The sequence below is a fragment of the Bos mutus genome, chromosome 8 (genome assembly GCF_027580195.1).
Source record: "Bos mutus isolate GX-2022 chromosome 8, NWIPB_WYAK_1.1, whole genome shotgun sequence".
In the NCBI taxonomy this organism is placed as follows: domain Eukaryota; kingdom Metazoa; phylum Chordata; class Mammalia; order Artiodactyla; family Bovidae; genus Bos; species Bos mutus.
In genome coordinates, this window is record NC_091624.1 from 13306191 (window position 1) to 13332563 (window position 26373).

Sequence of the window (26373 nt, forward strand, 5' to 3'; positions counted from 1 at the left end):
TCCAGTGACAGGTGTGGTGTTCTGATAAAAGGAAAGAACATACAAAGACATACACAAAGGAAAACTCTATGTGAATACAGAGACGGAAATTGGAGCGATTCGTCTACAAGCCAAAAAGTGCCAAGGATTGTTGGCAACACTCGGAGCTAGGAGGAGACACGAAACAGATTGTCCTTATGTGCCACCAGAAGGAATCAACCCTGATTAAATTTATGGTAATTTATGATGGCAGCAAAGGGAAACAAACACATCTCCCTTCTAAGGCTGTAACACAGATTCCCTAAGAGACAGCACGTGAAAGCAGCTTGTCACCTGTCCAGGGCAGGGGAGGCCCTGGACACAAGGCAGGCAGGTCACTCTTGCTCTGTCCTCTGGCAGCAGGCCAATAATAGGGCTTTCAAGTTTTGCCAGAGGCGGGTGGCCACAGGGTATGTGCACTTTTGAAAATTCATGGACAAACTGGGGAGAGCAAAGAGATACTTGTGGAATCAGGGCATCCTCAGGTAGCACGGCTGCGGGCAGAAGCACTCGGGAATGCTGGTGATCAGCGAAGACTGAAGCTGCAGTCCTGGAGCTGGCGATGCATATGTGCCTGTCAAACTGGGCGGCCAGGAGACCTCAGGGGTCGGCTGAGGTCGATGATCAGAGGATGAAAACCTTACACTGAGCATTTATGATATACCAGGCATCGGACTAAGCAATCTGAAAGCAGAATCACGTTTATTCCTCAACACCCACCCTAGGAGGCCAGGCCTCTTCCTAGCGCTGTTGTACAGCTCAGGAAACTGAGACCCAGGGACTTTTAAGTGACTTGCCCCCAGACATACAGCAGTAAGTGGTGAAGCTGCTGGTCTCAGGAATTTTAACTACCATCTTGCCTCTTGAAGAAGCTGGAACAGTTGGACTTATCACACGAGAAAGATGAGCCCCAAGATTCTTTGTCCACCTCACCACATACCCTAAATGAATCCTAGAACACTTCCCATGAGCTCGCTGCCTCAGTTGTGTGCCAGTTTCCTTCACAGGAAATAGAACTGATATGGATGACAGTGGTCACAACTATTAACTGAACATTACGATGTCTAGGCTGGAGAAGGCGATGGCGCCCCACTCCAGTACTCTTGCCTGGAAAATCCCATGGACAGAGGAGCCTGGTGGGCTGCAGTCCATGGGGTCGCTAAGAGTCGGATACGACTGAGCGACTTTACTTTCACTCTTCACTTTCATGCATTGGAGAAGGAAATGGCAACCCACTCCAGTGTTCTTGCCTTGAGAATCCCAGAGACAGGGGAGCCTGGTAGGCTACCATCTATGGGGTCGCACAGAGTCGGACACAACTGAAGTGACTTAGCAGCAGCAGCAGCAATGATGTCTAGGCATTTCACTATGCCCTTTACATACATTATCTCAAGAGAGCCACACAGCAATACCCTGATGTAGGGTATAATCTGTTTTGCAGAGAAAGACATTGAGGCTCAGAGCTTCAACAACTTGCCCAAGGACACAAAGCAACGAAGTGACAGGGTCAAGCTCTAAGCCCTGGTTTGTCCACCTCTTTTAAGTTCACTATAAAGAAGCAAATATTAACATCCTTTTTGCGTTCCAAGACACAGGATGTTCCACGGCCCACTGAATCTAAGAATTCACTCTGAGTTCTTAGGTATGTCTCAGCTTAGTCTTAACTGTATCTGCCATCTGCCCCCACTTCAGATGCCTAGACTTCTCTTCTAAAGGCTCAAGGTGAATGACTTTCTCTTCAGTGGAGTGGTTGGAATTCTCTAGATAATGTCTGGCCACTCCCAAGAATGTCTCTCTGACTGGTACACAGTTTGGACCACAATAGCAAGGATCTGAGGGCAGCCAGTCCATTCCGGATGTGGACCCCTCCCCAGGCAAGCAGGGCAGAAGCTGGGGCCCCAAGTCAGGAAATAACAGGGACTAGGCTTGGGGTGGGAGGAGCATTCAATGCCTTGGGAACACAACCAACAAACATCTCAAGCTGTGAGATGCTAGAAGGCTGATGGAACAGAGAGGTTGCCTTGAGCCCAGATGTTGCTTTGCTGTATTCTAAAACATTCCATCTCCCGTATTTTCCCCCTAAGTTTTTCTGAGCACATCTTATGCAAACTGAGCAAATATAACATCAAGCCATGCTCCCTGTGTTTGTGATTGCAGGCTGAACCTCAGAATTGGTGCAGACAGCTAAAACTCCTGTATCTCCAAATGAACTTACTTACAGAACAGAAACAGACTCACAGACATAGAAAACAAACTTAGGGTTGCCAAAGGGGGAGGGCGGGGGGATAAACCAGGAATTTGGGAGTAACATATGTACACGGCTATGTATAAAACAGATAAACAACAAGGATTTACTATATAGCATAGGGAACTCTACTCAGTATTTTGTAATGAGCTGTATAGAAAAAGAATCTGAAAAAGAAAATTTATTTATAAAACTGAATCACTTCGTTGTACACCTGAAACTAACATAACACTGTAAATCAATATTGCAATTAAAAAAAATTTTTTTAAGAGTTAATACCTGCAAAAAAAAAAAACAAAACAATTCCTGTATCTCATCTTGGCAGGGCATGGTGGCCATTAAGAGGGTGGGGAAGGGAGAGAGAGCAAGGCTTTACCTGCAGAAAACTGCAGTGGCACCAAGAGGTTTGTCACGTCCTCACCAAGTCAGCCCCCCTCCATGTCAGCATGCAATGCTGAGAGGCTTCCTTTCAGTAATGTGGCTGAGCCCGTTATAAGAAGTATTCTTTAAAATCACTGCTTGATTTCACTCTCTAATTCATGTTTAACAAATCAGGTACTAGGCCAGTTAATTTCAGAGGTTGGGATAGGAACACAAAGGAAGCACTTGAGAGAGCATGAGCTGTTTAAAACATGGAGCCCAGTTAGGTTCACACAACTAGCTTGCCTTCCTCTTTGTAAGCCTGGATCCTTCTATGCAGTACTTAAGAATTCAGGAACATAAATGTACCATAACAACCACTTCTGGGACTGAGGTTCCCAGGGCCAAAGGAAGTCAGGTGTGTGGTCCAGAAAGGCAACCCTAGTTAGTGATCTGAACCCCACCCAGCTGGAGATCAGGAGTGCCACTGTGGTTTGCGTCTGGATCCTCCTTCCCCCACCACAGCTTGGCCCAACTAGGACTGTGATCAGTCTCACTTGGACTATTTTCTAATAGAAACCTTTGAGTCTGGAATTAAGGGCCCTCCACCCTTCTCCAGTATTCTTGCCTGGAGAATTTCAGGGACGGCGGAGCCTGGTGGGCTGCCGTCTATAGGGTCGCACAGAGTCGGACACGACTGAAGCGACTTAGCAGCAGCAGCAGCAGCAGCATCCTTCCCAAACCCGATCTGCTTTCCTTCTTTATTTTTTGGGGCAACGTTGCTGGGTACGTGGGATCTCAGTTCCCTGACCAAGCACTGAAGCTGCACCCCCTACGTTGGAAGTGCAGTCTTAACCACTGGGCCACCAGGGAAGTCCCCTACTTTCCTAAGTTTATCCCTGGGTGGCCCCTCAGACTTGGCCCTTCCCTCCCTCACGTCCAACCTGCTCCCCGATCCATCCCAAGTCTCTGGGTGTGAGAAGCAGCCTTGTAGAATGAATGGCTCTGTGAATCTCCGCTTCCTTCTAGAGGACTTCCTGGGTCACTGCTGGGGCTCCCTGAGGGCAGGGTTCTCCTCACCTGAGCCTGTGAACCTCACTATCAGCCACTGTCAATCAAAGACTGTCGGCACTGCCCTCAGAGGCTTCTGTGTCCCTGGGAGGGTTTTAATGACCTCGACCTGAAACAACACTTCTCAGCCTCCAAGGTTTCTGATGTTATAATAACATGCCATCCCACTGCTGAAACTTTCCCTCCAAATGACAGGTTTATTGCAAACCCTAAGCAGTATTGAAAAGTTGAAGTTTTTGATTTCTGTGAAAAATAAACTCCACACTAAAATTTCCTTCCAGCCCATAGCAAACTCTGAAACCTGTCAATGCTTTAATTCTCAAAACAGAAAAAAAAAGAAAAAGAAAAATCAATCTGGAGGCATATCTTCAAATCTTTCATATACTTTTTTTTTTTACTGTGGTAAAACATTTATAAGTTGCCATTTTTACTATTTTAAGGGTACAAGGCATTGGCATTCACAATGTTGTACAACCATCACCACAGATTTTTGTCATTACCCCGAAGAGAAACTCTGTACCCACTAAGCAGTTAGGGACTATAATTTTTAAAACATTCTGTGAAGCTAACCACTTTGGAAGCAGAATCTAGGTAGACAGATTATATCTTTGTAGCAAACACAGGGGAAAAAAGACTAGAAGAAAATAAAATAACTATTAATTGCATTAATATTAGGATAGTGGAGTGACCACCCTATTTTGCTTTCTAAATATTTGCAATTAATTTTTATAGCCTCTTGTTGGTCTCATAAGCACGCTAGAAAACTAAAGGCACAATGAAAAAAATAACAGTGAAATAGCTTAACTTATTTAAATGATATTTTCCAGAAAAGTTGTAAATCAATGCCAGTTTGTCAGCATTCGAAAGCATCTGGGAGGAGGAGGAAAAAAAGCCTTGTTCTGACTTGCAAATCCCAAGCACACAATTACAGGTTTGCTGCATCTGCACTATGCTTAAATTCACAATATTGCTAATAGAATTCTAAAAATAGATGGTTCTGTTATACTTTGTTTTTAAAAAAATAACACCCGAATAACTTAATAGTATTAGGACCAATTCTTGAAGGCATTAAAATGCTAACTTCTTTGGGAAAGGCTATGGTCACCTCTACCCCAGCCTCAAGTGATCTAAGATCCAATTTCTACAGTGACTTTAAAAACAAAACAAATAACTAGAATACTTTTGCACCTTTGTTATATAGGTGGAGATTAAGCCTTGGCATAAGAATATATCCCAGACAGATAACGTCAATCAGTGGTTAACAACTCAGAGATAATCCCTTCTTTGAAAAGTCTGTTTTCAGGTGAACCTTCCAGTTGGGTTAATTGACGACTTATCTTCCACTAGGAGCACCGTGCACATCAAAGCATTGTTTAGGGACAGAGCAGAGCAGACAGGAAAGAGGGGCTCTTTAACCCTCAGGGCTAATGGTGGAATTGAATGTTTCCTAATGGAGATAGCAGTTTGCGGTTTAATAAACTCACCATTTGTTTGAGAGCTGAATGGCAACCAATTTCTGTGCTGCTGATGGATGTCTAGGAGCACACGTGCTTGTGTTCACACACAAAACAACACGAGCCTCGGGGCACCTGAGCTGGGACTGAAAAAGCACTGAGCACCCATCCTCCATCTTCCCAGTAGCTTTCCTTTAGCACGAAGCCCAAAGGGAGGCTTCTCTTCTCCCCTAAGAGAGGTTGCAGGCTTACATGTCCACCAGAGGTGATGATGGGAGAAGCCTTGAGGTGGTCAGACATACGGTCCCTCCCCTTTAAACCTCACTTCACACTCCCAGAAGCTGCCTTTCTGGATTAGAATCTTCTTCCTGCCAGCCACCTTTGGATCTGGCTCTCAGGACTTCTGGTTTCCTTTGTAGTCAACTCTCTCAGACCTTAGTCACAATCATTTGGGGGTCAGAGTTGTGAGCCTGCTGTGACCCAGAGGATTCCAGCAGCATCTCGACCACAGAGAAAACCAGCCTGACGGACCCGAGGTTTACCTCTTCAAAAAAATCTAAACTGTGCTTGCCAGAGAAACACAGTCGTCAATGCAAAAATATGCAATGTAGCCACTTGATAATCTCTCAAATCACTAAGGATCTCAGTGACTTGTAATAATTTGTGTGTTTATGTTGTACGTAAGAGGGGTAAGGGAGTTTGAAAGAATCTGGAGAGGTAAAAAAGAGCATTAGACTAGACAGGGAAATATAGAAATAAAAAACAACTGGACCACACCGCTTCATCAAGCAGAGCCTTCTTACATTAGGCAAGAAGCTTTGGAATAAAAACCAAATAGATGATTGTGCAAAATTAATTAACTAGCAGAGGGAATTTGCAAGTCTAAAAGGATCCTTGTAATAAAGTTAGTTCCTCGTAGATTTGCCTGCTGATAAATTTTATGTCTACCTACATTAAAAAAGAAAAAAAAAAGACCAACTCCCTAGAGTAATGAGCTGTGAAACACAGCAGTACTTAGGCATTTCATTAGCCTTGCTGTTCACCACCAATCAGGAGCAGGAAATGAACAGGGGTCAAATAACAGGGGCTTTAAAACATAGTAATTTGTAGCCACCAAATGGACATTATTAAAAATTAACTCCTAATTATTTTTTTAACGATCGAGTCCTTTAAAACAACTACTACCTGTTAATGACAAAGAAAGAAAGATAGTGCTAAGTCGTGTCCAATTCTTGCAAACCTATGGACTGTAGCCTGCCAGGCTCCTCTGTCCATGGGATGTTCCAAGCAATAATACTGGAGTGGGTTGCCATTAATGACAAAACCTCCCCAAAACTATAGAAAAAGCAGAAACTTGGGTCAAGTGCACTGAAGTTGATTCAACTCCCATGTAGGAGTTACAAAGCAACCAAATTTTAAGTTGCAATAATATCAATACTTAGATGCTATCAGGGAACCATGAGCATAGATTATTGCTATTGTATGGGAACTACAATGCAAGCATTTACATCACACATTCATGCTTTCCTGGTATAAGTGTGCCCTTTCCTGGTATAAATAACCCAAGGGGTTTACTGCAAGCCAGTCTCAAAAGAGCCACAGGACACATGTGTATTCAAGCTTCTGACTTACTATCTTTCGAGGTGAAACTCCAGAAAACTAACCATTAAGAGGTATATAGACCCTTGCCTGAATTTACAGTGTAGAAGGAAGGGATTCTAGCCTTGCTCCTTCCGCCATCTCTATTTCTCCTCCTGTAAAATGGGGATGCTGGGTAGGATGACGCAGTACATCACTTAAGAGACAGTATCACTAACTTGAGCAAGTTGATTCATCTGTCAACTAAGATCTCAATAGAGAGAAAGGGCCCAGATAGTCTCAGGATACCATTTCATACTTCTGAAGCACCAGGAAGATAAAATCAACATTTTGAAGATGTCAACAGCACCCTTATGAGATAGCTTGGAACTATGTTATGTTTCACAGGTAAATCCACAAAGAAGCATTATTCCAAGGTTCAAAACATTCCAACCAGGTGCAAAAATCTCAAGGGAGTCCAAGTGTTAAATATTACAACTAAGCAGAAGAATCAGGTTTAGAAACTGGTTTCATTTCACACCTGGGATCCTTGGCTGCTCTCTATCTTGATTCTGCCTTCTTGGAATTCCTAAGCTGAGCACACTCTGCTCATCCCAAATATTCAGGTCTAAGGCATTTCCAGACCATTGGAGCTGATAAACCAAGGCCTTGTATCAGCTATGAAAACCACCCTTCAGACCTTGATAAAAAGAGGCTTCAGAAATGTTGATGCTTAATTTTCAAGTCACTAGAACACAAGCAGATTAATTGTTAACTGTTTCTACCGTGAGTGTTTACTGGGAACACAGAGATGGAAGATTCAAGAACCGCACTTAGGGGAGCTTCAAGTGAGGGACCATTTGTGCTCTGGGAGGAATCTCAAACATTAGCAGATCTGGACCTGTTTCAATATAGTTCTCAGTTTGGGGCTAAATCTCTGAAACCCAAACAATAAATCTGGACAGAATCCAGTTAGAGACTGAACTGAACTCAAGATGTGACACCTTACTGTTCAAAAAAAATTTAAAAAAACAGTTGAACTCTTGTAAATTTCCTAGGCTGCATTTAGATTACAAGCAAGGAGAAAAAAGAACTGTGTCTAAGTGACAAACATACAGAAACATGGGAGCTTCCAGGGGGCAATTTAAGAGGTTCTACTGATTCAGGATGAGACCCTTGAGAAATCCTACAAGATGGCACCCCTTTAGACGGTCAAGGGATCACGGCACAGCCATAAAGGAGATGGGAACAATGGATCCAAGTTCATAAGGCCAAAAGAGAAAGCTGAGCAAGAAAGAAATAAAAACTTAAAATGGATCTTTTGCCCAAAAAGTGAATAATTTCTCTCCATTCAGAAGGGTTCAGTTCTAACCACGGAGGTCTTGGTGCCAGTGCCTCTATAGACAGCAGATCAAATTTCAAACAAAAATAAACCTGTTAGGGGAACTTACATACACAACATGATTCATAAGAGACATTTGCCATCAAGATAAAAATTCAAGACAAAGTAGAAAAAACAGCCAGAGGGAAAACTGCAAAGAATCATCTCTGCAACAACCATACTCTAGGTTCTAATTCCTTTCTAAGCAGAAGTTGCATGAGGTGGAAGATCAAGGCTTTATCAAAAGCTGCATCTTTGGAATTCCCTTCTTCCCTGCTGCTGCTGCTGCTGCTAAGTCACTTCAGTCGTGTCCGACTCTGTGCGACCCCATAGACGGCAGCCCACGAGGCTCCCCTGTCCCTGGGATTCTCCAGGCAAGAACACTGGAGAGGGTTGCCATTTCCTTCTCCAATGCATGAAAGTGAAAAGGGAAAGTGAAGTCCGTCAGTCGTGTCCGACTCTTAGCGACCCCATGGACTGCAGCCCACCAGGCTCCTCCATCCATGGGATTTTCCAGGCAAGAGTAATGAAGTGGGGTGCCATTGCCTTCTGCTGAGGTCTAGAAGTCTGGAAATTTGAAGTGAGGCATGGCTAGCTCTCCTTTTATATTCTTTTCCATTATGGCTTATTACAGGATATTAAATATACTTCCTTTGTGCTATATACTAAGAACTTGTTGTTTATTTTATACATAATAGTTGTATCTGCTAATCCCCAACTCCTAATTTGTCCCTCCCCCACTGCCTCTCCCCTTTGGAAACCATAAATTTGTTTTCTGTCTGTGAGTCTGTTTCTGTTTTATAAATAAATTCATTTGTATAATTTTTTTAGATCCCACATGTAAGTGATATCATTCTTGTATACTATTATAATCTCTTTCTTACTATAATAATCTCTAGGTCTATCCATGTTGTTACAAATGGCATGATTGCATTCTTTTTTATGGTTGAAGCTCTGTTTCTAAATTTAACACCACTATTAAGACATGTGAGCTATTCATTTACTTACTGTCTCCCCGGCTGCAACTTTATCATAGACTCCACAGTCTCCATGAGCAGGAGAGCTGGATACTGGGGGGAGGGGAGGGCCCGGTGTGTGGGGGGCGCTTAGCTGCACCCACTCACTTGCTGTGGCAAACGGGTACCTTCTGTGTCTCAGGTGCTGGGCCGGGCACTGGGACACATGGGGAGAACCAGGCATGGAGCTGCCCTCTGGAAATTAATGGGAGTGGTAAAGCAAGATGTTTTTCCGTCACAAATACATGTGAAGTTGCATCTGTTATAAATGCTTGGGGAAAAAGGCACTGGGTTCTTTGACACTCTCTAACAGGGTGATTGAGCTAGGGGAGGCTTTGGTGAGGAAGTGACAACTGAGCTGCCATCTGAAAGATGACGAGTTGACTAAGCCATGGTGAGAACCGAAGCTTGTTCCAGGAAGATGTGAAAGGCCCTGGGGTGCGGGCAAGAGAAGCAAGGACAAGAAACGGTACGAAACATCGGCAGCTGATAAATGGTATTAGGATTGCCACCCCAAAGTATGGTTCTCTGGCATGGGCTTATTCTGAACTGAATGCAACTGTGAAGAGGCAGATGAAAAAAAAAAAAAACTCTCTCTGCTTTTCCCTTATTTGTCCAGAAGCAGGACATCAAGGGCTTCCCAGGTGGTACTAATGGTAAAGAATCCTCCTGCTAACGCAGGAGATGCAAGAGACTCAGGTTCTATCCCTGGGTCAGGAGGATACCCTGGAAGAGAAGTCAGACATGACTGAACACCTATCAACAGCAGCAGCAGGACATCATTTGCAAAGGCGTCCCCCTTCTTCTCTCTACCAGGAAGGACAGAAGTTAATTACCAGAGGCAACCCCAGACCCTCATCAGCTCAGAGATGGCCCTTAACAATTCTTAGCCCTGATCTACCAGTGTGTATGCTCAGTCACTTCAGTCGTGTCCGACTCTTTGCGACCCTATGGACTGTAACCCACCAGGCTCCTCTGTCCATGGGATTCTCCAGGCAAGAATACTGGAGTGGGTTGCCATGCCCTCCTCCAGGGGCTCTTCCTGACGCCCCTGACCCAGGGACGGAACCCATGTCTCTTATGTCTCCTGTATTGGCAGGTGGATTCTTTACCACTGGCGCCACCTGGGAAGCCCAATCTGTCATTAGTCTCCCCATAGAGTTGCCATCTCAAATCTGCTAACCCTCGAAGCTCAAAGTCCTTTTCTTTTGTCTTGTCACTTCTCTACAGAAGAATTGTTCTTTGCTAAGATAATACAGAAATTCAAGGTCTAACCACCCCTTTGAGTTACTCGTCACTGAGTACTCCCATGTGTACTGCACGGCATGCACACATTAAAAAATATGGTTCCTTTTCTCTTGTTACCCTGTCTTTTCTCAGTCTAATTTGCAAGACTCCAGCCAAGGAACCTAAGCTGCATAGAGGAAAAGTCCCCCCTTTACCCCTTCCCTGCCTTGGGATGGAGCAGGGGTTTTATGTTAGAAACGATGTCTAGAGAGGTGGATTGGCCAGACCATACAGAATTTGGGTCTTAAGTTCAGGTGCCGTGGAGCATAGGAGTGGTTTATGATGTACCATTTGCTTAGCCAGCCTTGATTTTCTGTCCTGATAGAGGCCTGCTTTCTGGCTAACCCCCAACCAAGCCAGGAGTCTGGTGAGGGAATGGAATCCCAGCGGTGGCCATGCTGTCCTGAGGCTCCGAGAGGCAGTGGTCCAAGGACTTCAGGATTTCAATTCAGTGGTCCCATAAAACCAATAAATTTGAAGCCAGGAGTGAAGTAACACATTTACTGTTAAATGTTTGATCTTGTTTTCTTAACTTAACCTTTCTGATCCAGCTCTGAAGATAATACAAACAAAAAGTATGTGATGCCAGTAACACTGGACAGCAAATTTTCTCTCATTTGATAAAATTTATACTCTAATACAGAATAATAAATCTCTGTATTATTTCCAAACACATTGCATTTTTCTATCAGTTCAGTAAACATTGTCTTGATTACAGAAGTAAGCCTTTAGGCACTATTCTGTTAATAAGAATATTCCTGCCCTCAGATGGTGCTAGATGAGCAGCTGAGGCTGAAAGTGCTGATACAAAGCAAACCGAACTTCAGAGGCAGAAAGAGTGTGAAAGTGTTAGTCGCTGAGTCATATCTGACTCTGCGACCCCATGGACTGCAGACCGCCAGGCTCCTCTGTCCATGGGATTCTCCAGGCAAGAATACTGGAGTGGGGTAGCCATTCCCCTCTCCAGGGGATCTTCCCAACCTAGGGATTGAACCTGGGTCTCCCACATCACAGGCAGAGTCTTTACAGTCTTAGCCACCAGGGAAGCCCTAGAAAGAGCATGGGATTCAGCAATAAACAAAAAAGTTTTTGATCCTGGTTCTGTACCTGCTTGCTGGAGAAGCCACACTGGACCTCTCTGAGCCTCGGTTTCCTTATCTGAAAATGGGATATGGTCCTTAGAGAGACGTTGTATCCAAGGAGATCCCATACATAACATGCACAGGGCAGGGGTTCGGCTAGCAAGACTGTCATGGTGGCAAGAAGGCTGGTGCTGGTATAATAATCTGGAGAAGACAGCCATGGCTCCCTGTGGGCCAGCAACCCACCCAGCTGCCTAGTAAGTAGCTTATATATTATATCCCAAGGGAACTGGAACCATGAAAAGGAAAATATCTCATACAGAGGGTTTCCCAGCTTAACCTCTGCGGAAACGCCTTTATTCTCATCTTGAAAGCACGCAGCAGCTGCAGATGGTTTCAGGCAGGCCTGCAGAAGTCGGCCGTGTTCCCTCTGGGGAGGCCAGTGGGAATAAGAGCAGCTGCCAGGGGTTTCACGTGGAGAGCCGCTCACATCCAAAAGTGGCCAAGTGCAAGTGTGTCTGCCTCCGTTGGCCCCGCTCTGGCCCGTAACCTTGAAAAGCACTGAGAGATTTTCCTACCCTCGATTTCTCTTTTGAACAGACCCAGAAAGTGGCCATGAGAGATGATTCCCTCGGGCCAATGTTCAGGATACAGTGAGGGGGGCCGTTTCCAGACCTACAGCCTTGGCCCTGGGGCACTTAGGGACTGGGGCAAGCAGGACTGTGACTCCCAGGGGCAACCCTATATCCTGCCTGCCTGGTTTTTGTTTTGTTTTACATACTTATTTCCTTATTTTACTTATTTGGCTGTGGCGGGTCACAGTCGCATCACGTGGGATCTCCTGTTGGGCCTCGCCAGCTCTCCAGTTGTGTTCCCCCTGCTCAGCAGCTCCGAGGATGTGAAATCTTAGTTCCCTGACCAATGATTGAACCCACATCCCCTGTACTGCAAGGCCATTTCTTAACCACTGGGCCACCAGGGAAGCCCTGCCTGGTTTTAAGATCTCTGCTTTAGCAAGGTTTGATCCCTAATTTGACAGAAAAGCCTGAAAAGTCACCTAATCACATTAGGGACCTTCAGTTGCTTGATGAAGGTTTATTGGTTCTCAAAAGCTTCAACTACTGTAAGATGTTCTTCATAACCTCTATTCCCATTTCTTCCATTCTAGATTTCCAGAAAAGGTCTGCTGGAACATCATTTTGACATCAGGAGGCAGCATGACTTGGTTTCTGGGCACAGCCACCCTTGGCTCACTCAGCAGAGCGCTTCTGCCTCATGGAAAATCCTCAGACTAGCCCCTTCAAGTCACCTGTGAAAATACACTCCTTTTTTAGGCTGAGATGGGCCTGCGCTGCCTCACGTGTTTTTATCCTGTGTCCAAGATAAGGACATCATAGGAATCTTTGGAATTATTCAGGCTCTCTAAAAAGGTTCCTTGAGATAAATTCTAAAAACCATCCCTCCTTCTCTAAGAGTGCCTGGGTGGCCTTCAAGGGGCCAGGGAGCAATATAGGGTGTCCACATATCAGGGGCTATGTGACATGGTCTTCTGCCTGTTTGGGGCATAAGGAGCTTCTGTGTGGGACACAGTAAAAGAATGAAAAGTAAGCCATCTATTTCCAGGCCTTTCTCAGGCTACCCACTCCTGCCCATGTAATCTTGAAGGGAATCACCCTATTCTCTGAACAAAAACCTCAGCCCATTTCTTATAAAATGATTCTGCAGAATCCTATGATAAACTGCCTTAGTTTTCTCCATGTGACTGAGAAGAGACTAGATCCAGAGACAGAGAAGCAAGTAGACAATTATCAGCTTCTTCTACGTGGGTGGGGGGCTGCTGCATGACCTTGTTCATCACTGTCTCATCTTTCTAAAACAGCAGCAAGGCAATCTCTGCCTCCTTCTGGGCCCAAAGATATCAAGCCTGCTCTTTCAAACCTCAGCTTAAGTCAAGGTTAAATGTGTAACCCTTGGAAGACAAAGGAAGTGTTAGTCTTTGCAAACTCATGGACTGTAGCCCGCCAGACTCCTCTGTCCATGGGATTCTCTAGGCAAGAATACTCAAGTGGGTAGCCACTCCCTTCTCTAGGAGATCTTCTCGACCCAGAGACTGAACCCAGGTCTCCTGTATTGCAAGCAAATTCTTTACTGTTTGAGTTGTCAGGGAAGCCCAACCCTTGGAAAGTCAGATTTATAAAAGGCCTGAGATTGCTGGCTGAAGGGAAACCCAGTTCTCTGTACTTTTCTTGATAAAACAGTTTAAGTTAGAAAAAAAGGGTGCTGTGTGTTGTTTGGATGATTCTCCGCTATCATCCTCATTCCTGCCCCTTCACTCTTTTCCTCCAGCTCTCAGCTTTCAGGGCCAAATTATATGCCTCAGAGGCTACAGTCCTAGAAAAAAAAAAAAAAAAGAGAGAGAGAAAAGGGAGATGGGGAAGGTGAAAGGTATTTATAATCGGTTTTGCTCCTCCCCATAAGAAATGGAATTCAATTAAAAGGCCTCTGCATCACAAAAATGCAAAATTACTCTGCCTATCACCTGCCAAGTCAGAGCAACCTCAGAGCAAACCTGATTAGCTGGGTAGCCCCAAATGACAGGCCTATTTTACCATTTTTCGTCTTTGAGATTTTGTTTTCTCAGAACTCCTGAATTGATTCATGCAAAGCAAATGAGATTTCATAATAGACTCTGGGACAATTCCACCCCCTGGGAGCAAACCTATTCACGAGCCATGGGGTGAGGTAATGCCGCCCATCTGCTCTCGGGAAAGCCGGGTGCCCTCCGGGCCACTAAAGCAAGAAGGGCCTGAAGCCCATCCTGGGGAAATGGGGGCGCTGAAGGCTTGCACCTTCTCAGGTTTCCTTCCTCAAGATAGTTTCTCAGGACACTCAGAAAAACATCTCATTCATAACCGCCTGGAAACTTGAGCCATTTTTTTTTCCTGATAGTCATTTCACTAGTTCGGAGGAAGTGACTTTCCCTTATCCCGCAAACCAGATGTCAGGCGAAGGAAGAGATCTCAGAACAAAGCAGATGGCAGAAAAGGCAAGAGGCTGATGCGAGCCGAGGGCTGTGGGGCGGCTCCGGATCTACGATGGTTTCTATTTACTTTATAAATGGATTCTGCAGGAAAAACAAAACTATCTTCTTTTCTTTTTTTTTAATTTATTTTTTAATTGGAGGAAAATTGCTTTACAATGTTGTGATGGTTTCTGCCATGTAACAAGTCAAAATCAGCCATAATTATACATATATCACCTCCCTAAGCCTCCCTCCTCTCCCCAAATCCAGGTCATCACACAGCACCCAGCTGGGCTCCCTGTGTTATACAGCAGCTTTGCACCAGCTATCTATCTTACACATGGTAGGGTATATATGTCTAGGAAAACTATCTGATTTCTAAAACATTCCTCTCTTCTTAAACTGTCTGGAAATTTAGACTTAGCTTGGAAATCTCAAGAACGAGGAAAGTTTTCTTCACCACAGGGACAAATTTGTTATTAGTTTTTGTTAGTGGTGGTAAGTGCGGGTAATTTTTAAATGCTGTCCTTGTCCTGCAATGCGACAAGCAAGGCGGGGACAGCATTCCATCCTGCCTGCCTGCCTTCCTTTCCTTCTTTCCTCTTTTTTCTTCTTTCTTTCTCTCCTCCTATCCTTCCTTCCTTTCCTTCTTTCTTCTTTTTTTAAGAGGAAGATCTAATTGTTAAATGTCAAAAAGTGGTTATGAAAGTAACAGCTCATTGAAAAACCTAACTGAACAGTCTCTGTTCTATATATCCAGAGCTGCGGTGGGGAGAATGTTGGCATCTTTTCCATAGTGTATATAGGTATTTAAACCTGGCTGAAATCTTGGGAAGCACAGAGGTGTGTGCAGCAGGTAAGGGGAGTTGCTGCAAAGATCTGGTGACCGTAGATGGTCAGTTTTCTTTTAAACTGAAGTATAGTTGATTTACAATGTTATGTTAATTTCTGCTGTACAGCAGTGATTTATTTTTTAAAATATTATTTTCTTCTTTCTTAACTGAAGATCTGGTTTTGCAAAAGGACAGAAATTCAGCTTCTAATCTGAATTGTGATCTTCATGTCATTCCTGAAAATAGTTTGAAAAAAGCTTGACTTGTGTGCCAGGAATCTGAGCTCTAGAATTGTCTCTGCTACTCACCTTCAGCAGGTCACTGACCTGCTCAATTTTAAAAGGCAATGCAGGAGACGTGGGTTCAATTCCTGGGTTGGGAAGATCCCCTGGAGGAGGAAATGGCAACCCACTCCAGTATTCTTGCCTGGGAAATTCCATGGACAGAAGAACCTGGTAGGCTACAGTCCATGGGTCACAAAGGGTCAGACACAACTTAGCATAAGGCTGCAATAGTAGGTACTCAGTTTATTTTATTTTTCTAACAGCTTCATTGAGATGCAATTCACACAGCATAAAATTCACTCTTTTAAAGCCTACAGTTCAGGGAGTTCAGTATATTCACAGACTTGGGCAACCATCACCCCTACTCATTTTTTGAGGAATGCATGAATCAGAGATTTAAAGGTAACATGGCTTTAAGTGCCAGGCTGTATTCTGAGCACATTTTGTAAAATAATTATGTGATCTCCCCAACAAATCTATGAATCCAGTCCTATGACAACTTTATAGTAAAGTCAACCGAGGCTTATGCCCAGGCTGTCCAGCTGGAGAGCCAGCATTCTGAACCAGTTTGAAAATCCTACAATCCTATTAAAAGAGTCTGACATAGTAAAGTTCCTTATTTATTACATTATTGCGTGAGTGCTCAGTCACTTCAGTTATGTCTGACTCTTAGCAACCCCATGGACTGTAGCCCTCCAGGCTCCTCTGTCCATGGGATTCTCCAGGGATACTAGAGTGGGTTGCCATGCCCTCCTCCAGGGGATCTTCCTGACCCAGCGATCAAACCTGAGTCTCTTATGTCTCCTGCGTTGGCAGGTGGGTTCTTTACCACTAACGCCACCTGGGAAGCTCGTTAAGTCATGAACACAATAAATAAAAATAACAGCCTTCCTTTCTCATGTTTATGACAAATTTGCTGTCCTGAACCAAAAAAAAAATGTCTCTTTCCCAGGAAATGGCAGGAGGGTGGCTACACCCCTGGACACAGGGGCACATCTGACTGATTCTGGGGTCTCTACATTTGGCCCTTAGTGAAATCCAATAAATGATTGACAGGTTAAGAACTGTGCCTGCCATGCATTATACATGGACCACCTAGAAGTTTAAGCTAGTCAGAAGGAAGAGTCAGGTGCCTATAGCAGACTTAATAACCAAACCCAAATCACATTAACCATCACCAACTGGTGCCCAGAGACCCTGGGACCTCAAATTGGCATTAATGCCACAGAGTTGTTGTTTGTTTGTTTTTGAGCAGTAAGAATGAATCAGTCTGGATAAACCAAGGAGAATCATATCACCCTTCATACACAGGAAAGTACCATGAGACTGCCTGGTTCTCTCCACTCTAATTGAAAATCAGATTTGAGCGTTTGATTTCAGACATCACAGGTTCACTGATTTGAGGGGCTTGTTTGAATAATGTTCTACCAATACATTTAAGCCGGCTGGGAGGAGGAGAAGACTCAGAGATGGGCTAGTTCGATGCCATGCCCAGCCCTACTCCAGGATCTCAATTCTCCTTCCTTCTAAGGCTGTAACAGCCATCCCTTTGCCATTGCTATGGCTAACTGCTGTGATTCAGCCCTAAGAAAAAAGCAAATGTCCTGATGTCAGTAAATGGCACAAAATGGGCAGGGGGTGATGGGAGGGAAGAATTACAGTAAAGCATTTTCATGCTTAAAAAAAGGTTTTCTTCCCCCTCTCCCACTTGCTTTGTGAAACTTCTCACGAACAAAGGGCTATTCTTGTGCGTGACGGCTGGCCATATGTGATCTGCTTTCAGAGCTCAGGGTCCATGTGAAATCCCAGGGTGAAAAGGAAACTCAGCCGGAAAGCCTGGGGTGGCTGAAGGGAGAGCTGGCTCCTTTCTGTTTCTAAGGCATGCCACCAACCCAAACACAAGCAGCTGGAGTTCAAAGCAGGCCTCCTCATGGGATTCTTCCCCGACGGAACTCAGAGCTAGCAAGTCTGTGCAAAGAAAGACTGCCAGAGTCGTCTAAGTCTGCAGGATTTAATAACTAGGTTTCCATCCTACATCATCTACTCAGGGTGACCCACTTAGACAATGTCCTCCATTTACAATGGCTTTCGGAGAGGTCTCTGGGAAGCTGTTATGAGGCTTCCTAACATCTCTTTGCCCCTTAGCACAAGTTCCAGGGAAAAGCGGAGCTGCTACCTTACAATGATGTTTATAGAGAGCCAGCAGTCACAACACTAAAGATTCACTATTTCTGTTCTCAGAACTGTTACTTTCTGATTTCTCTGCTTTCCTATTGAAGTTCATCAACTCAGATCCCCACACATATAGTAGGAAAGAGTGTAACTGTCAGAAGTAAACATCAGCAGAAATCTTGGCCAGAAGTAGCTAAAGGATGTGGTTAGACAAAATATAAAACTGGACAGTAATCCAGGTTACCCAAAAGAATTGAAAGGGAACCCAAACTGATATTTGTACATTAATGTTCATAGCAGTGCTATTCACAGTAGCCAAAAGGTAGAAACATCCCAAGTGTCCATCAAAAGGTGACTGGATAAACAAAACGTGGTACACACACACACACGAGTATTATTCAATCACAAAAGTTATGAATCTCCAATGCATGCATGCATGCTCAGTCGTGTCCGACTCTCTTTGACCCCATAGCCCGCCAGGCTCCTCTGTCCAGGGGATTTAATTCCAAAACATGCTACAGTATGGCAAAGTTGAAAACATTTTGCTATATAGAAGGAGCCAGGCAGAAAAGGACAATTACTCTTTGATTTTGTTTGGGATGATTAAAAAGGTTTGGAAAGATGGTGGTGATGGTTGCATAACATTGTGAATGTACTTAACACTACTGAGTTTTGCACTAACAGGTGGTTTAAATGATGAAATTTTATGTTATGTATATTTTACCACAATTTTTTTTTAATTAGATGGTAAGATCTCAGAAGCTGAAATTCTGTCTTAGCCATCTTTGCACCTCTAGCATCTAGCATATTCCAGGCTCAGAGGTGCAACTTCACAGACGTCTGCCAAATAGACCACATATACAGTAGAACGGTTTTAAAGTTGATGCTCTAGGAGTTTCTGAGGCACGCCGACCCAGGTCTCTGACATCTCAGGGTCCAAACCACATCAGAGCTATCATTCCAAGAATTCACAAAATGATCTCATTTGCAGAAATAAAATTTCATCCAGCTATATTTCTCCAAAAGCGTTATGTCCATAGAGATTCTATACAAATTCACAGAGATTTTATTTCTCATCCCACAGAGGTGAACACTGGCGTTATAGTCCAGGTCATTAACAGTAACATTGAAATGGCCCCAGACCCACATCTACTTGGCATAAGACAGAGGCAGCTCTTGATAAGATTTGAAAGTCACCTGTGCAAAAATGCACAGATTTGGAAGAGGTCTATTGGGTAATTTTCCCCACAACCCTAAACTAAAGCACAAGGACTGCATTTATTCAACACATATTTACTGAACACCTAATCTATGCTGCGCATGTGCTTAGTCGCTCAGTCGTGTCCGACTCTTGCGACCCCATAGACTGTACCCTGGCAAGCTCCCCTTCCACAGGATTCTCCAGGCAAGAACACTGGAGTGGGTTGCCACTTCCTTCTCCAGGGGATCCTTCCGACCCAGGAAACGAACCCAGGTCTCCTGCACTGCAGGCAGACTCTTTATTGACTGAGATGCTAAGTACTCACCACTCAAGGATGTGGTGTTTAGTGGATTTTCTCAATCTGTGACAATCAATCTAAACAGTTAGTTCATTTCTAAATCATTCCTGGCCAGAGGACATACTACGTTAAAAAAGTGTTCTGCTCACCAATTCCAATGTGTGTGTGTTTGAGCGGGGAGCAGAGGGTCCTTCCACTAGCACTCTCCCCTACCAACAAGCAATTCTAGGACACCAGCTAGACATCCTGCAGTTCAGTTCTGACATTATCTACCCGGAGAGAGCATCAGATCCCACATGTTAAGGGCTCAGTCCTACAAGACAGTCCCTGCTCCATTTCAAATGCCAACTGCAAGCCCAGACTATTATCTGTGCTTTTGACCAACCAGCTATGGATCAGAGATTCCACGACCCCCCACCCTTGTGCTCAATTAGCTTGCTAAGGCAGCTTAAAGAACCCAGGAATCTAACTACTCCCCAGATTACTGACTTGTTATAAAAGGATCTAACTCGGGAACAGGCGGATGGCAGAGATGCAAAGGAAAGGGCAAGGTGCTTCCATGCATCTCCAAGTGAATACTCCTCTGAATCTCCATGCGTTCACCAACCCAGAAACTCTCAGAACCCTGTCTTTGTGGTTTGTTATGGAAGTTCCATTACATACATGTGTTGTCTTGATTTGTCTGCCCCTTGTCTGTGTGTGTGTGTGCACACACTCAGTTGCTCAGTCATATCTGACTCTTGGTGACCCATGGACTGTAGCCTGCCAGGCTCCTCTGTCCATGGGATTGGACCAACAAGAATACTGGAGTGCATTGCCACTTCCTCCTCCAGGGGATCTTCCAGACCCAGGGACTGAACTGGTGTCTCCAGCATCTCCTGAATTGGCAGGAGCCACCTGGGAAGCCCTTGTCTGCCCCATGATTCCCCTTAAAGAAACACAACTTCTGCCACTACCTCCTTCCGCCTGTGGTCCAGAGGAGCTGACATCCCTTCGGCTCCAAGAGTGTGTGTGACCCAAGCCTGGCCAATCAGAACACTCTGTCTTCCCCCCACATCCTCCCTCTGGAGCCACGAGGGGTTAAGAGAACCAATCAGAGCCAAAGAGACTCCATCCTGAGACTGGTTGGGACTGAAAGGAATTGAGAAAATGGGATGAAAGGCTGGAGCTGCTGTCATCTTGATACCACAAGGAAAAGAGCCTGCCAAGAATAGAGCCAACACAGAGGAAAACACAGCTGAACAGGGATGGCAGGACACTGATGATGTCATCTGAAACCCTGGATTCTGCCCTGCCTGAAACCCATCCCTTTTGATCTCCTTCATAAGCCAGTTTGAGTTATGAAGTCCTTGGCTTCTAGCAGCATTTCACTTCCCTTAAAAAAAAAAAAAAAAAAAATATCACACGGAATTCAATTTACATTTAACAAAAAACCCTAAACTGCAAAAGGCATGAACTTTTTTCATTTTTACTATATTACTTTTACTAATTACAGTACTTATTATAAATTTCAGTTATTTTTAATATATTGTACAATTCATTATGACATTCTAATCCATTCATTATAGCAGGAAGAAGCAACTAATTAGATATAGTGCAATTTTCCTATTTATAATTCTTTGAGGAAAGAATCAGGAAATGAGACCTTGCTTCTAATATCTCACTCAACCTTTAGCCTGGAAAGTGTCAGATACAGCTGTGTTATCTGTTACAAAATGGTTTGGCTCCATCTTCAGAAGTAAGAGTAAACTCAATACCAAAACACGCCAATAGAAATTCAAAATACAGAGAAAACTGAACTATTCTGTACCTTGTCTGCAACTGTATGCATTTGTCCAAACTCAACGATACAGCAAAAACAGAGAGATTTTACTGTGTGTAAATAAAAAGTGAATGAATCTTAAACAATATATATATTTTTATGTATCAACAACACAAAACTGTCCAGGATCCAAAAAACCACAAGGATCACACACATTACTTTAGAAATCAGCACACGTGAATCTGAAAGAGTTCTGAAAATGAAGTCATCTGTCTAGAATTAAGAGGATATTTTGAAGTCTCTATTAATCACGGACAATACCTGATCTTTGTGAACTTGTGTGTAACTCCATGCTTCCTCTCTTTACTTCACTCTCACTAGAGGCAGTATACAGATATTTCTCTCCACTTTTTGACTTAGACTAGGAGCAGCACACAAATATGGAAACTGTACCCCCAAGGCCTGCAGGGGACAGGATGCCTTGCCAGAGTGGTTCTGAAAAGAAGCTCCTCTAATAGTTTTCAAACCCTAAGTTTTCAAACCGTAAAGTATATTCTTTCACTTGACCCCTATGTTGACCTACCTTGCCAACAGGTTCAAGGTCAGTGGCAAATAATTTGATCAGATTTGAAAGCCGGGCCTGTATAGCTTTCATGTATCCAAAGCTCATGAGCTGTATACTTAGCTTTCTGGCAATGCATCTGCAATTATTACTAACTAGTTTAGAACTAATTATAGCATTAAATCATCAGGTTAAAAGCCCAGAGAACGTTCCCACTTAAGCATGCCTCCCTGAGAAGAAAAGCGCTATATAAATGGAAAGTCCTAAGGTATTACAGTAATTACGAGAGAAAGAGAAATAATTCACAGCAAAGTTGGAACTTGACACCAAATAGCATTTTTGCAGCTGTTCTGATTTGGTTTTCTTAAAGTCGCCCAGAGAAACACACCTTCAGCTATTTAGAGCTTTCCAGTGTCTGAAACGTCAGAGATGTGCCTTTTTCTTTGTGGATGACTCCAGTGCCTGGAGTTCAGAAAGGTAATTTTCCTAAAGAATAACAGGAAATGTGCCTTTGTGAGTCTGAAGCCCTAACAGTGTAAGTTCCCTGGGCGGGCACCCAGCAGAATTCCACAGTCAAAGCAGGCAACCCAGGAGACCTACCTTAAAGAGAGAAAAGAACATCCAGGTGGCAATCATGACCTTGACTCTCCCTCAGTTACGACCTGATCTTGGGAACCAGCTGCTTCTAAAGCTTCACCTCCGGTTTCCCTGTCCTCAGTCGGACGTCCGACGTTAAGGACACAGCCCTCTGCAAGGTCACAGCATTTCAGATGAAGCAGCACGGAGCTGGCAACCTGTGTGTACACGTACCTGGTAGACACTGCCCCAGAAGAAGCCTACACACTGCAACGTGAACCGGCCCGACTTCTCCGGTTCAAAGGTACCATTTGGAACCGTGTTAGAGCCTTCAAGGGCAAATGAAACAGGAGTGTATTTACTTGTAAACAGCTACTAATTATCGGATTACACTTTATCAGATCAATTATGATTTGACAAATTCGAGCTGGGAGTTGCATTCAAAGGCAATGGGGTAACAGAGCCCTGGAGAGGCAGGGGATAGTTCCACTGTTTTGTTTCGGTTTTTTAAATTCTGATGACTTATTTTATAATACAGACACCAGAAAGTGACCTTTAAGACGGTTTCCCTCCTGCAAAGCCACTGGCTCTGCACAGTAAGAGTCGTCACTGGACACTTGTTTACAGTAAAGACAAGTAACTATTAATTCAGACAAAGGAACCTTCACAAAGAGAGGAAGAAAACCCGTTTAGCAAAGTGGCAGGCACAAAAAGAAACGAGCCCTTCATGAAAAGTGAGACAAAATGAAGTCAAGACACAGATGCTCTTGTTAATGGGACAGGAATATAACTCTTGCCAACTAAGACACGAGAGTCAAAAATCCTACATTTTAATCGGCTATACCCCAATACAAAATGCTTTTGGTATTAAAAAAATAATAAAATAAAAATTTCAAAAATCCTACTTTTATTGAGAACTACTATTAAGGAGGATTAAAAATAAACAACAAACAAAAAAATACCGTCATCCGGTTTTTAAGAGATTTGGGAGAACAACATGGGAAGTTATATTCTCGGCCTCAGTCAGAATGGCTAACTCCCTGCTTCTAAGGCCAAGGGGTAGCCCCTCACCGACTGGCCACCAGAGTCAACCAGCACTTCTCACTGAGTCAGGACTTGCTATATTCTTGCCCTATTTTTTTTTTAATTGCTGGATAATTTCTTTACAGTGTTGTGTTGGTTTCTGCCATACAACAATATGAATCAGCCAGAAGCAGACATATGTCCCCTCCCTCTTGAACCTCCTCCCCACCCCTTCAGGTTGTCAGAGCACCAGGTTAAGCTCCCTGTGTTAAACACCAATTTTCCACTAGCTATCTAGTTTACCTACGGTAAAATATCTGTTTCAGTGCTATTCTCTCAATTTATCCCAGCCTCTCCTTCCTGAGCTGTGTCCACAAGTCTGTGCTCTATGTCTGGTCTCTGTACCTGCCCTGCAAATAGGTTCATCAGGATCATCTTTCCAGATTCCATATATATGTGTTAATACACAACATTTGTTTTTCTCTTTCTGACTTACTTCACTTTGTATAAGAGGCTCTAGTTTCACCCACCTCAATAAACTAACTCAAATGTGTTCCCTTTTATGCCCGAGTAACATTCCATTGTATACATGTACCACAACCTCTGTATCCATTCACCTGTCAATACCTTGCCCTATTCTGCAATAGGTCTTTTCTCAAGCAGTTTTACCTGCTTTATAACATCTCTAAGATCATTTTCATTCTCCTTTAAAAATTCTATCGGACAAATCCTGTCTTGACTTCAGCTCCAATTTCAACAAGTGAAATTAAAAGAGGCAGTTCTTTGAAACAGATACATGTGCTCTTCTGCCAGTAATCTCTTTTCCCTTTCTCCTCAGACATCACAGGTTCACTGATTTGAGGGGCTTGTTTGAATAATGTTCTATCAACACATTTAAGCTGGCTGGGGGGAGGGGAAGACTCAGAGATGGGCTAGTTCAATGCCATACCCAACCCATGGTGGTCCTACTCCAGGATCTCAATTCTTCTTCCTTCTAAGACTAACAGTCCCTTTCCCCTGAATGTTCTTGCTCTAGCTCAGCTCTGCCCAATAAAATGTTTCTGCAATGACGAAAAAGCTCTATATCCGCTCTGTCCAATATGGTAGCCACTAGCCATATTCTGGCTATTGACTATTGAAATGTGGCCAGTGTGACTGAGGAACTGACCTTTTAATGTCATTTAACTAATTTAAATACAAATTTGAATAGCTACATGTGGTCAGTGGCAATCAGATAAGACTGCGCAGCTATAGCTCTTCACTTGAGCAACCTCAGCCCAAAGGCTGGGGTGGCCTCCCCTGATCACCCCACACTCCCTTTTCTTCTCTTCTCAGCACTTATTAACACCTGAAATGATTCTGCCTGTTTGCTTTGTATTGTTTGCGTCCCTCCTTAGAATGCAAGGTCCCTGACGGCAGAAACCTTGCCTCTCTGATTCTCTGCTGCCTCCCAGAACAGTGCCTGGCATAGGGCGCACACTTTGTAAACATGTGCTGAGTCAATCAATGAATGAATCAATGCACTGGCCCAGGTGCTTCCTTCCTTGAGGGAATGGAAAAAGAAGGAAGTCCACCTACCTTGGTGAGTGAATTGTGAATTGCTTTATCAGAACTTTGACCTATGGGACCATGTTACACAGATCATCCAGAGCAGCCAGCTGTGCATTCAAACGATAAGGAGGTAAAGGAGCCTCCAACCAGGATCACAAGGTTGGAGACTTGGAGGCCACAGCCTAGGGATCCTTCAAGAACAGACAGGAAGCTCCTCCCATGGAGGAGAAGAGCCACCTCTGACGAAATGGCTGCAACCCTGAAGACTCCAACCATTAGTGCCAGTCCTTGTGGGAATGAGCTGTGTCAGCTACTGAGCATAGGGTGCTGATCAAGACAGACAGGATCCCCCATCCTGTGGGTGCTCACCTCCTCTGGAAGAGAAGGACACATCAGCAATACTAAGATGATGCATTACCTCTGAGACTCCGTGAGGGGGGCTTGGATGAAAGCACAAAAGGAAAGGAGATACTTCACTCAGTCTAGGGTAGTCAGGGAAGGCTTCCTGGAAGAAGATTTGATTAATCTAAATCTTGAGGGGGATAGAGTTAGGGGTGCCAGAGTGGTATGGGTTAGGGGTTAGATGTAACAGGTTGCTGGGGAATGGCTATTCCAGGCAGGAAGAATAGCAAGAGCCAAGATACTTAGGTGTGCAATGGCAAACTATTGATACAGAACTGTAAACACTCTGGTTTTCCTGGTGTGTAAAGGGTAACAAGAAATAAGACTAGAGAAATGGGTGGAGGATGACATCACAGATCATACAGGCCTTGAATGCCCAGGATTGGGTTTTATTCTTAGGGCAATGGGCAAGAGACTTTAAGGAGAAGGATGAAATGACTATCTGCTCTCTAATGATCTTCATGATCCTAGAGATGTATTGGTAGTGAAGGAACTGGAAAGGAGTGTGACACTTGAGACATATACACTATGCAGAACAGGGTATGGAAAATACTGCCAGCGTGTCCAGAAGCCTGATACTGTCAAGTGGGCCAAGAGACAGGCTGCCGAGACAGGCTGATGCAGTCAAAGCCTTCGGACTGACTTTACAGCCTAATGCATGTGCATGCAGACACAAACGTGGGGGTCACGGGCCTACAGTGATAATCTGCCCAGCACGAAACACCATCTTGGAAGGTCAAGAAATGGCCAAGTTACTCTCCGCAGCTTTGCAAGGGACTGTCTCTAAGTGGGACTGGTTGCTTCAGATGCAAATTCATCTACTTAGATAGACAGATCTACTTATTGAGAGCTGACTGTGTGCTACATGCTCTTCCAAACACAATCTCCTTCAATAGTCACAATAAAAAATGCACGCACCTCTTAACAAGACTAAAGATCCTTTATACTGAACTAACAAGACTAAAGATCCTTTATGCTACCCACACAGCTACATTGTGATTGTTTTCCTTTTTGCTATTTTTAAATATTTTTAATCTTCATTAGATAAAAAGGCACAGAGCAGGCACATGGTTTTTAAAAATCAAATGGCAATAGAAGGGTTAAACTGTTCAAAAAGCTGATTCACTGCCTCCTTAGTCTTGTATGACTGTCAACTCTTTAGAGCTATTTCTTATGTTATTTGCCAAATTTTTCT

The 26373-nt window shown here is 43.9% G+C and overlaps 1 protein-coding gene across 5 annotated transcripts in view; it reads right to left on the minus strand.

Moving 5' to 3' along the window:
- The window catches only part of PALM2AKAP2 (PALM2 and AKAP2 fusion), a 515173-nt gene that overhangs the window by 55771 nt on the left and 433029 nt on the right, over positions 1–26373 (minus strand). Inside the window, exon 1 of one of the 5 annotated variants that reach the window (XM_070375131.1) lies at positions 5179–5535. The exons of the other annotated variants lie outside the window; for them this stretch is intronic. Within the exon in view, the coding sequence (XP_070231232.1) occupies positions 5179–5181 (3 nt within the window). The 5' untranslated portion in view covers positions 5182–5535. Of the gene's footprint in view, positions 1–5178; positions 5536–26373 lie in introns of those variants that run through there. 5 annotated transcript variants of the gene reach the window in all.